At 41.2% G+C, this 12,007-nt stretch overlaps 1 protein-coding gene across 10 annotated transcripts in view; it reads left to right on the top strand.

Moving 5' to 3' along the window:
- The window catches only part of SATB1 (SATB homeobox 1), a 96,399-nt gene that overhangs the window by 13,077 nt on the left and 71,315 nt on the right, over window positions 1-12,007 (top strand). For 7 of the 10 annotated variants that reach the window (XM_076005609.1, XM_076005607.1, XM_076005604.1 and 4 more), the window contains exon 2: window positions 11,259-11,493. In XM_076005609.1, coding sequence (XP_075861724.1) covers window positions 11,283-11,493 — 211 coding nt within the window. In that variant the 5' untranslated portion in view covers window positions 11,259-11,282. Of the gene's footprint in view, window positions 1-7,747; window positions 7,855-7,924; window positions 8,631-11,258; window positions 11,494-12,007 lie in introns of those variants that run through there. The other 3 variants (XM_076005594.1, XM_076005582.1, XM_076005615.1) reach the window with 3 other exon arrangements.

Raw genomic sequence — 12,007 nt, 5'->3', positions numbered from 1 at the left:
ATCTCACGCAAGTGCCCAAATGCTAATTTATTATGGTTCCTCAAATAGCATACCTATATTTGCCAAATCAATGATCTAATAGCTTACCCTACTTCCATTTTTACCCTATTTTGTTTGTTTGTTTGAAACAAGTGGTTTGCCTGCACATACATTTTTTAAATCTGGGGTCACTGCTGGTTCTTAGAACAACCTTAACTTTTCCAAGTGATCCTGGGATTGGGTTAAGAACTTCACCTCTGGGGTGTCCTAGCAGGCATATTTGATTCCCTATATCCAAAATATCACGTAAGCCAGTAGATACCAAACCTGGCTGTATATAGAAATCACCTTGGGAGTTTCAAAAAACTAAATGCTTGGCCCCCGCCTCAGCCATTCTAATTTAATGGACATCTGGATTATGATCCCACCACCTGGTTTTACTTCTTAAGACTGTCAGTAAGCATTCTTAGAAACAGTTCTCAAATTTCCTCCCCATGGTTGCATGCACAGTTAGAAACTCCAGGAAAAAAATACACACACACACACACACACACATATATACACATATGAGTGTGTATATGTAAGTAAACCTTCAAGTGCTTACAGTCTTAAAGTTTGGAGGGGCAGACATATAAATATGGAATGTCACATTGCACGCAGGACAGGTAGCGTGATGGAGCATTGAGAAGGAAATAACTAACAGCTGGAGAATGCTTTGGATAGAGGAGGTAAAATCAATAATATTAAAGGAGATGGGAGAAGAGAGGACCCCACATAAGAAGGGGCAGGAAGGGCACTCAGGAGCCAGCGGGGGAAAATGAGGCATCCTGGCAGACTTACTGGCAGTTGCAGAAATCCTGTCTGCTCCCTAGTCAATTTTGGATTCCTGATCTAGATAGAGGTACCAATTTTGATGGAGTTATCATCATTGTGCCATGCCAAAGAAATAATCCATACTAACATCTATGAAAGGAAAGGTAACTTAAAAATTTTTTTTTTCAAATAAATTTTTGCTAACAAAACAGTAATGTTTCTGGGTAAAAGGCCTGAAGGCCTGGATATCCTATCAGTTTCTAGATACCAACTACAATGGCTGCTCATTTCCCTTATCCAGATCTCCCAAAACATTGGCTCTTCTTTTTGCTCAGTTATAATAATGACCTTTGTCTATTAAAACTATGTTATAAATCACCACTGGGTATTTACATCACCCCAAAGTAATTACGAAACAACTTTTGATCACTATTAGTCTGTCTGTAACTGAACTTATTTCCCCAACATATTAGGGGAAGAAAATAAAACCAAAAAATCTTAAGTGCTATGTTTACAGTGCATTATCATTACTTTTTTATCTCCCCTGCAACATTTTGAAGCCTTTTGCCATTATTTTCTCCAGTACACTATTATTTGTTTGGTATCTGGATGCCCTCCTAGTTTGAGTGAGTATCTACATTAAGGCTTTCAAAAGAGCCATTTCTAAGGGCAGCTATGCTTATTTAATGTAGGTAAGGGTGGGGAATGACTGTGGTTTTAAAGTTCACCTATGAGATACTTAAATGTTCATGGAAAGCAGCTTTTGGAGTAAATGCATATTATTCCAAATCTATTACAGAACTCTTTCAAGTACAGACATGTCTATAAAGTTGTCTTAAATTTGTATTCAGCAGTAGACAAGTCTCATTCCATGAAGCTTTACAGATCTACGGGCTAATTCTAAAATGGAAAATTATCTCGATTCAGACATCATTAGAATGTCTGAAAGCCATTCAGCATCTCTAAGACTCCTCTTGGCCAAATCTTTGATTCCCTTGGTCACCATTTATAGGAGTTCTGTAGGTAAGCACTGTCCAGTGGATCTTTCTGCAACCGTTGAGTGTTCTATAATCTATACTGTCCCTTATGATGGCAGCTAGCCCCATGAGGCTGTTGAGCACTGGAAATGTGACTAAGGAATGAAATTGTAAATTTTATTTAATTTTAATTAATTCAAATGTAAATGATATAGCCACTTTTCCCAATGTTCCCACCTCCTACAATCTGTAAAGAAAAAAAATTGTCAGTGCAGTTAGTAGTGGAAATTGGTCGCCAGTAACACTGTGAGCTTTTTATTCCCATTTATTTATTGTTAATATAAATATTACAAGGGCACTGTATAAGTTCCTGGTAATGTGCCAGTGAGCAAGACAAAGTCTCTGCTCTCATAGGGATTACAGTCTAGTAAGGGACACATTTATTAAACCAATAATTATCCAAATTGTTGATTGATTAAGACTGTGATGACTGTTACAAAGGAGAAATACAAGATGCTATGAAAGTATATAATGGGGGCCAGAACTTCTTATATAATTAGTCGGAGAGTTTAATCAGAGTTCTGATTATTAACAAGAAAAGCATGAGGCAGCTTCTCTTCCCCCCCCCAAGTTCAAGGCTAGGTCAGGTTGGCTGCAGGACCCACATCCTTCAGAGTAGGGCAGCTAGCATGTGCCATGCCATGACCTCCAGAGACGTGGGATCTGTTTAAGATGTGGGATCTAATCTGATTAAGCTGCAGTGTACTCACATACACTGCAAACTTGGGAACTTGAGCAAGTAGATTCTTTCCTAAACCTTATGCAGTTGTGATGATGTTGGTCACAGATAATAAGTGAGAAGAAGGGTGTAAATGTTTACAGGATATTGCATTTCCTTTCTGATACATATTTTGACAAAGTTGTTTGGGCTGCAGCCCCAGTTTTTCCTCCCTGCTCTTACAAATTGGTATTTGGTCCATTCAAGAAACGATATGGAAATCAGTCCTGACATCCAAGACAGACAAAATGAGACACATGACAGCAAAACATATGGCTCGAATAGACATCCTTATATGGCCAACACAGACCATATTCCCAGAAATTCATATATGGAAAACACCACCTGCAGCTTAAGCCAAAAAACAAAGAGTTGACATGACAAAAAGAGCAATATGTTACATAAATTGTGCTGCTTTTAAAGTGTAGAGAGATAGCCAACTGTATTTGAATTAAAAAAGATGAAAAAAAACCCATGTCCTTAGAAAGTGTTATGGTGGTAAGCATTGCTTTGCTAACATAGTCACTGGCGGAGTTGCCATATCTTAAAAGCATTCGAATTCTAAATGCTTTCTGTGTTTATTACAAATGTATGTGCTATTCAGAACTCTGAATGTGTTTTAATGCTTTCGGATATCTGCCTGCATATTTATCTTAATACATTGCCATCTGAAACATGCAGTAGTCCTTTCATTAAGTTTTAAAAAATCTTGTGTGTAGCCAGTATAATGCCTTCTCCTCATGTGATAGAAAATGGATGCACTCTGTTTTAAATGTATGTCCACGTTAAATAATAGTTCATGTATTTGAGTTGCAAAATTTTATGTTCTTGAGGTTTTTTATTTTGATAGCAAAGTTTATAAGTTTATTTTATTTTAACTTTTTTCAATACTTAACTTGCATCTTTATTGTTAAATATAAGATGCCTGCGTTGAATCAGTTGATGTTTTTTACTCCCACCATGATAGTTTATACTCAGATACGCTATCAAGGTGGTATTTTCTTAATTATTGCTATGGACTGAAATATTTGTCCCCTCCAAAACTCATGTTGAAATTTAATCCCCAATGTAGCAGTATTGAGAGATGGGGCCTTTAAGAGGTGATTGGGTCATGAGGGTTCTGCCCTCGTGAATATAGTAATCCATTCATGGATTAATGGATTAATGGGTTAATGGATTAATGGGTTATCGTGGGAATAGGACTGGTGGCTTCATAAGAAGAGGAAGAGAGACCTGAGCTAGCACACTCAGCCCCCTCGCCAGGTGATGCCCTGTCTGCAGAGTTCCCACCAGCAAGAAGGCCCTCACCAGATAAGTCCCCTCAACCTTGAACACCTCAGCCTTCATAACTGTAAGAGATAAATACTTTTTCTTTCTAAATTACCCAGTTTCAGGTATTGTTATAGGCAACAGAAAACAGACTAAGACAATTATCTTTCTTTTTATCTTCTCTATTTTGATCTGGGTTTATGTGGCCCATACTCAGTGGCTATAATGAATATCCTAAAGGGGTATATAATATATAGTAATTAAGTTAATCAGTGTAGTATACCACTAGGGCATAAGCCTCTATGTGCCATTTTACTTATATCATTTCTTATAAGCATATAGTTCTGGGGAAAATATGCTTGAGGAAAAATTAATATGTATATGTGATTAATATATTCATAATTGTACTATATTGTTATTCTTTGTGATAAAGCCATTATTAGATACAATTATGCTCATGTATTCTGTTTATCATTTTCCAAGGCCATGTCAGTCCTTATTCCATACTTTCATGTTTTGTGTTTATGAATAGGTCTATGATTCCTGGATAAAAGGTGCTATTCAAATTTAAAGTTATTATATTAATTCCCATGTTACATTAGTATTTACCATGTCATTAGGAAGCTAAAGTAGGCAGGATGTATTTTGTCTTATTTATTTGTGTAAAATGATGGGATAAACATTTATAATATTTTATTCCAGTGTATCTTAATATTGATGCCTTCAATAATCTTTGTTTAGTGTTCCTTTCTCTTAGCTCAAATTTTGTATAACAGCTTTTTTTTCTTTTTAAACATTCAGAATGAGGTGAAGTTTCATGAGAACATGACTTTTTTTTGTGGTCCAGTGTAATTTTTATTTTTAAATTTTGCTATTGTTTGCAAATTTATACAACGTGATACTAGAGTCCCTACTGAAATCAAAGCAGGTTTCAAGGAAACATGACAGGCATTGCCAGTTTGAAGCAACTAATAAACTATCCCTATTAGAAATTTCAAATTTAACCTATTACATTGTAAAAATCATTGTCATTGATATAATTATGTTTTTTCTCTTAAATATTAAATACCTTTTTAAAATAAGTTTTAAGTACCTCCATCCACAGTACTCTAACACAAGTGCTCCATTTTGCCATGTTTGTATATTTCCTTATTGATTATATTTCTTATGCTTTAGTTAAAACAGCCTCATCCATATTTCCTCACATTCCAACTTTTAAAAATCTAGTATCATTTGAGCTTTTTACTAAAGAATGCCTTACATTTCATTTCTTATTTTTGATGCTGTGTTTTGTGTTTAATGATCACATGTTCTTTCTTTTGCTCAAGGCTTGGATTTGTGTGCCAACATTCAAGGTTGCCTTCCTCAAATTTTGACTAACCTTTCTAGTTTGTGGGTGAAACTTAGGTGCTATTAGGGTGCTTGCTCTATTTTCATTGTTTTTCTCCTAAACTTGTCCTCCCCCAGGAAGCCATCATTTCCTATACTTTACCTTTTGCTTCTCTTAGATTTTTAATGTAAACAGTGTGTCTAAGAGTGTATTGGTAGCTTTGAAGAGCTTAATTTGCATATTTCCCTCTTATCTCAGTAACTTGTGCGAACTTGTTGCTTTTTTATCTGTAAGAAAATGTTTATCTGACTGATTTTTCTCTTTTCCCTACCAGTGTATTCTGAAAAAATAACTCTTATAACATTTTTTGTTGTTTAATGATTAACTGCCTTCAGTGTGCCAAAGTGGTAATACTAAAACCTAAACGATAAATGGTACATTTCTATTTTGGGCGAGATTGTAATGTTCTTTATTTTTATATGAACTACATTTAATAGATTATCTAAATAAGAGGATCATACTTAGGTGCTAATAACCATTTATCTAACTGGGTAACTTACCCTAGATTACAGCGTTTAAGTATTTACTGCTACATCAGATGTATTTACCAAACCAGACTTTTCAATGTTTTGCCCAGTGTAAATTATTTTAAGAATGATGGCATCTTTTCCTTTATAATAACAAGTCAGGTCTCTTTTCAAGTGACCCACATTTTGTTTAACTCGGCCACGTATTTCTTCCTCCAAAGTGTTCTATGGCTCAGAAGTGAGGGCGTTTTGAACTAAAGTCTGACTAGTACCAGAAAGCTCTTACCCAAGTTCTTTTTCATGTTGGCTTTCAATAGTTTAGGGACACTCTCCTTTGAGGATAAATATTCGGGAGAGCGTTTCAAGGCTTCTGGCCTTTATTGCTCTACAAATGTTTCTGCAGCTTTGGCGCTTCTCCGGAGAGACCTACCTTCCGACTACCCCCGTTAGCCACTTCCTGAAGTCTCCCTACATCTGTCCTGGCGCCTGTCACCTGCGTGCCCGGGCCCCTCTCCCGCGGGGCCGGTGTCCCTCCTCCCCCCGCCTCGCCTGTCCCTCGGGTGCCCGCCTGCGACGCTCCCAGCCTATTCCTTCTTGTGGCTTTTGTGGTGTGTGGGTGTTTGGTTAGTTTTCCCCCCCCTGGCCCTCGCCCCTTCCTCCTCCCCCCCATCACTTTCATTCCCCCCGCCTCCCGTGCCAGCCCTGCCCCTCCTCCCTCCCCGCCGCCACTCGCACACCTGCCCCTGCCGCCCGCGCGCCGCGCGCTCCCCTCCCCGCGCGGCGGCCGCTGCCAGGGAAGCCCCCTCTCCTCCGCCCCTCTGCGCCCTCCCTGGCGCGTCTGGCGGCGGCCGGCGCTGGCCCTCGCGCGGCGCCCTGTTATTCTGGGTATTGTGTGTAATAAATGTCGGGCCGCCTCACTCTAATCAAGCTCATTACAAATTCTTGCGCGCCCGGGGCCGGAAACCGTGCGCTCCCCCCCTTCCCTCACTCATTCACTAGTTACTTGTCTTTCGGCTTTTTAACTCGCCGCCCCCGCCCCCTCCCCCAATCCCGGCCCTCCAGCCCGGGTTTTAATCCCCATCCCTTTTCCGCCTTCTCCGTGCACCCTGCACCTCCCCCCCCCGCCGCCTTCCTCCTCTGCTCCGCACCCCCTTCCTCCTCCTCTCCCTCCCCCCGCCGCCGCCGCCGCCGCCACTTTCTCGCTCGCTCCCGTTCCCCGGACGCGGCGGATGCGCCGGCCCCGCTGGGGAAGGCTCCGGGCGGCGGCGGGCGGCCGGGAGGAGGCTGCGTGCTCGGGCTGGGGCTGCGAGCGGGGTGATTCCGTATTAAAATGAGGAGGAGGAAGAAGAGGCACCCAGAGCGGCGGCGGCGGCAGCGGCGGCACCAGCGGCAGCGGCGGGAGCAGCGGCGTGCAGGGCTGCGGCTCGGGCGGACGCGCGGAGCCGGGCCGGGCGCGGCGGCGGCGGCGACAGCGGCCGGGATGAGTCAACTGATAATTTAATGGGGGCAGAGACGGCGGCGAGGGGGAGCGCGAGCGAGGGGGAGCGCGCGAGAGAGGAGCAGCCCCGTCCGGGGACTCGCGCTCGCACGCACGCACACACACACACGAACGCACACACACCTCTCCCTGTGCCACCCAGCAACAACCGGCCTCGCCACCACAACAACAGCCACAGCCGCCCTCCGGCCCGCCCGGGGGCCCAGCTCGGAGCCGGGGCGACTCCGGGGGACGCGCTCCGCCCCCCTCTTCCGTTTCGGGAAACTCCTCATCAGTTCTGTCGGGGTTCCTGGGTTCCTTCTGCCCCCCAAGTCCTAGTGCCATTGTGGTGCTCGTTGTTTACCTCGGACTCCGGCTGAGCGGGAGCTCGGCGACTTTTGGGGGGAGGGGGCGGGGAGCTGGTCGCCGCCGGGGCGGTGGAGCGGCTGGGGGTGCCTCGCGATCCCCCCGCGCCCTCCCCCCGGGCCCTCGGCTCTCCCGCGCTCGCCGGGACCCCGGGCGCCCGCAGCCCCGCGCCCATGGGCAGGGAGGGGGTCCCCGGGGCCGTTGTCAGCGAGGGCGGAATCAAAAGTGGCGTTTCAGTGCCTTTCCGGGGCTCTCTCCGCGACTCTCTGCTCCCCTCCCGCGCCGCCCCCCGCTAGCTGCCCTGGTCGGGGGCGCGAGGCTGCGGGGAAAAGTTTAAGGTTTGTTCTATCAGTCGCGGTCGCCGGGGAGGGGCGGGGGCGGCGGGGAGCGAGCGAGGGGGCCTTCCCCGCGCCGCGTCCTCGGGGTGGCTGGAGAATAATACTGAAGTGACAGCCAGAAGTAGACTTTCCGTCCTCTCGCCGGAGGACCCGAGCGGCAGCAGCGGGAGGGAGGGCGGCCGGCGGACCTTTTATCTCCCTTTTGGAGACCTCGTCCGCAGTGATTTCTTTTTTTTTTTTTTTCTTTTTCTTTTTTCTTTTTAAGAGAATCCTCAGTCACCAACCTCGCTTCCCCGGCACCACCACAGTGTACAGCTCATAACGGGTTTTGCTTTGTTTTTACGATTTCCACCCCCCCTCCACCCCCCAACGAATCACTTGTCAGATCAATTTTATCTTCTTCCTCCTCCCGGCTTCCCACTCTCCCCTCCTCCCCATCGAAATCCCCGTTCTCTGAGGTTAGACATTTTACAAACCCATATATGTTGTTTTTCGAATTGTGATTTTTTTTTTTTTTAAACCCCTCTCCCATGGCTACTCTTCCAGACGTTTATTTCTGCCCTTCCCCCGCTTAGGGGGGCGGGGGTAGGGGAAGGGAAAATAATACAATTTCAGGGGAAGTCGCCTTCAGGTCTGCTGCTTTTTTTTTTTTTTTTTTTTAATTAAAAAAAAAAAAGGACATAGAAAACATCAGTCTTGAACTTCTCTTCAAGAACCCGGCTGCAAAGGAAATCTCCTTTGTTTTTGTTATTTATATGCTGTCAAGTTTTGAAGTGGTGAGTTTCAGGTCGGTTTTGCTAATTTCACTCAGTAAAACTGCAGTGTTTCTGTTTCTAGATAGTACTTTGCTTCTTTGTCTCTTTAAAAGGTCACAGTGAAAGCTTGGCCTGGATCGTGCCGGCCATATGGAATGGATAAGGGCACAATCTTAAAATGTGATTATAGGGTTCTTGTGGGGGCGAGGGAGGCGATCTAGCTAGGAACTCATTGAAAAGGATCCCACATTGCAAAAAATAGGTTCCTGAAGCCGGAATTTCGTGCTTTTCTTTCTTTCTTTTTAAAGGAAATAATTGCAGTGCCTGAGTTCACTGTTTTATTCAGTAATTATCATATATGGTCTTAGTTTATGGGCAGGGAAATGGGATTTTTAGAAAGTAGCTTGTATTCTGTATGCCAACCAGACGTTACACTAAAATGGGTTTTAACATGTGTAACTCAAAAGAAACTCTTCAGCTGGCGTGTGTTGAGAACCATAGTTAGTTCCCGCTGCTGTCAGTCCAGGCAGGCCTGTTGAAGGTTGCTCTTTTCAATCCCAAACTGAGGTTTGGTGAACTTTAGCCTTGGGCATGGAGTTTAAATGAGGAAATTGGGTGTTTTATGTGCATGTAATTTTGCTTTATAATGTAAAGCTTTTTACGGGATGACTTAGTGTTTAATAGATGCTTATAAGTGGGTATTCAAAGGACAATTTTGCATGACCTATATGATATTTTGATTGTCAATACATTAACTAAATTATATCTACCACTTTAATTTGCTGTACAGTTTATAGTGCTGTTAAGCCTCATGATTACTTAATATGTTTTATAGCATTAACTTAGATGCTGTGGCTTACTTTTTTTCCTCCTTTTTTTTTTCTCTTAAATTGCTCCAAGGGTTAAAGATTTTCTTTTTAAATCGTATGTTTTAAAATTCATCTTCTGCTCTAGGATAAAGCAACCAATTTCAGAAAAAGCAGCTCTGTATTATAATCCACATGAAACATTATAAAGAGTGTTTTGAATGAGTTAATAATCATTGCTCTCTAATTTTGGCTTTACACTGTAGTTTAATATAATGGAAAAGAGTAATCTTGATAAAAAGTGGTTAAAAAAGGCACATTTATTGTTAATGAACCTCATAACCAAAAACAGATGGGACCTCGATCAGCGGTAAACCTTTAGTTCTCAGTGTGCCACTCTGGAGTACAAAGATAAATAGCCATTATTATTTCTCAAACTTTATAGTTCTTCAGTTGGCATTCTTAAGGTTGCTTTTAAACCTCTAGATTTAACATTGCTACCCCTCTTTTCTTGATTATATGGAAAGTAGTAGTCTATGGTTAAACAGAAGAAAAAAGTGTTTACAGAAAAGCTGTGCTATCACAAACTGGCTTTTAATAAATCCCAATCCATATTTGGTATAATAATTTTTTTAAAAATATAAGGTATGTCAAATTACTAGACAACTGGAAGAAATGGTAATTATCATAATTTCTCCAATTTTTAAAAATATAATCCCCTTAGTTTGGTAAGCTCAATATCTCAAGGACCATGAAAGTGCATAAAATAATCTTACTTGTTCTTATCAGTTCTAGTTAAAACTGTATTTTAGAAATGACTTTGATATTATACTAATTACTTTATTACAAACAGTATGACAACTAATGTCTAGTATATAATATAACTGAAAATAATTTTTTCTGAAGTTAATTACCATGTTAACTTCATTGCATACTGATATTATTTTTGAATACTGGAGATTGTGTTTTACTAGTATCATGAAGATTTCTTTTTAAAAGTGAGCCTGGCACTTCAAACCTAATGTGCATATCACAAAGTATGTATAAGCTTTTTGCTATTTAAATTGTTAACAGCATTCTATTACAAATGGACACTTAAATATTAACTATAAAACACCTGCAATGCCTCAGCACCTGAGTTATTTGAAGAAACCCTCCACTTCTTCCTGTTTATTTAGGGATGAAATGATCTAATCACATGTTTGACCCAAGACTTGACTAGGTCTTTAACAGATCACATAACTCTTGAAACTTTAATAGTAGAAAACTTTTTCTGTGCATTAACTTAAGAAACCCAATGGGGAATTTAAAAAGCAGGTAGATGTTTGCCACCTTCATTTGAGATGTTTTATGTATTTTTTTCTCATAAGAATTAAAATATATGTAAAAATGTAAACACATCCATTACATTTAACTAATATTTTGGGCTATGATAATCTTTTCATCCTTTATTCAAGTGTCACTATTGTATTCTATAATGAGTTTCTAATTTTTAAAAACGGGAATACATAAATATAATTTGTTATTTTCTTTTTAGCTATACTTGTAATAATTCTTGTTCTAAAAGTAACCCCATTTCTCCCCACTTCATTTTGTTTGTAGATGAAAAATTACCTTTTTATTCATGTGTATTGGTACAGTTTCCATAAATTCTGTTAATTTGAATAAAAATGTAGTGCTCCTGTCTAGAAATATAGTAACATCTGTATTATATCTAGGTGTGCAGTTTTATAAATACATTACATTTGTGGAAAGATATGTGGAGGTAAAACATTTACAAGGGACACATATATAGATTCCCCACCCAATTATAACATGTTGTCTTCTTTTTAAATTCTGGCAGGTGATCTTTAGACAGTGACTGAGTATGGATCATTTGAACGAGGCAACTCAGGGGAAAGAACATTCAGAAATGTCTAACAATGTGAGCGATCCGAAGGGTCCACCAGCCAAGATTGCCCGCCTGGAGCAGAACGGGAGCCCACTAGGAAGAGGAAGGCTTGGGAGTACAGGTGCAAAAATGCAGGGAGTGCCTTTAAAACACTCGGGCCATCTGATGAAAACCAACCTTAGGAAAGGTAAATACTTCTGAGCCAAATCCTGGAAAGCTGCAAGCTCTGGTGTCTACCCAGGGCCACATTGTGTGAGGGTGGAGTGGCAGAACATGATTTGTGTATTCTTTTTCTTGATTTTCTTTTTGATCTGAAATTGGTTACATTCTAAGTTGTTAGTATCAATCACATTTTGAAAGTATAGAGTTCATACCAGGGTGGAGCATCTTTACTATAGACCAGACTCATTGGATTTTTTGGAAGATAAGGACTGAATTGAGTATAATGGTCTTAGTTTATGCAAAGGTCCATTCATAAGGTGTTATTGTAGTAGAATATATGTAGGTGGCTGTTGCTTCAACTCACCCTGATTAAGAGTAAGACATTTAGATTGTTTGAGAAGTGCCCTAGCTTTTTTTGTGAGCTTATTAGGTGGAAGGCAGTTTCAGAGATTATGGAAATCTTATATAAAATGATATAGAAGTGTTGTGATGTCATTTTTTTGTGGTTTATTTTCTTATGGGCAAGTTTATCAGCTAAC

The sequence above is a fragment of the Microcebus murinus genome, chromosome 1 (genome assembly GCF_040939455.1).
Source record: "Microcebus murinus isolate Inina chromosome 1, M.murinus_Inina_mat1.0, whole genome shotgun sequence".
Lineage (NCBI taxonomy): Eukaryota > Metazoa > Chordata > Mammalia > Primates > Cheirogaleidae > Microcebus > Microcebus murinus.
The sequence above is the reverse complement of the archived record's forward strand: the minus strand, read 5'-3'. Positions and strand labels throughout refer to the sequence as shown.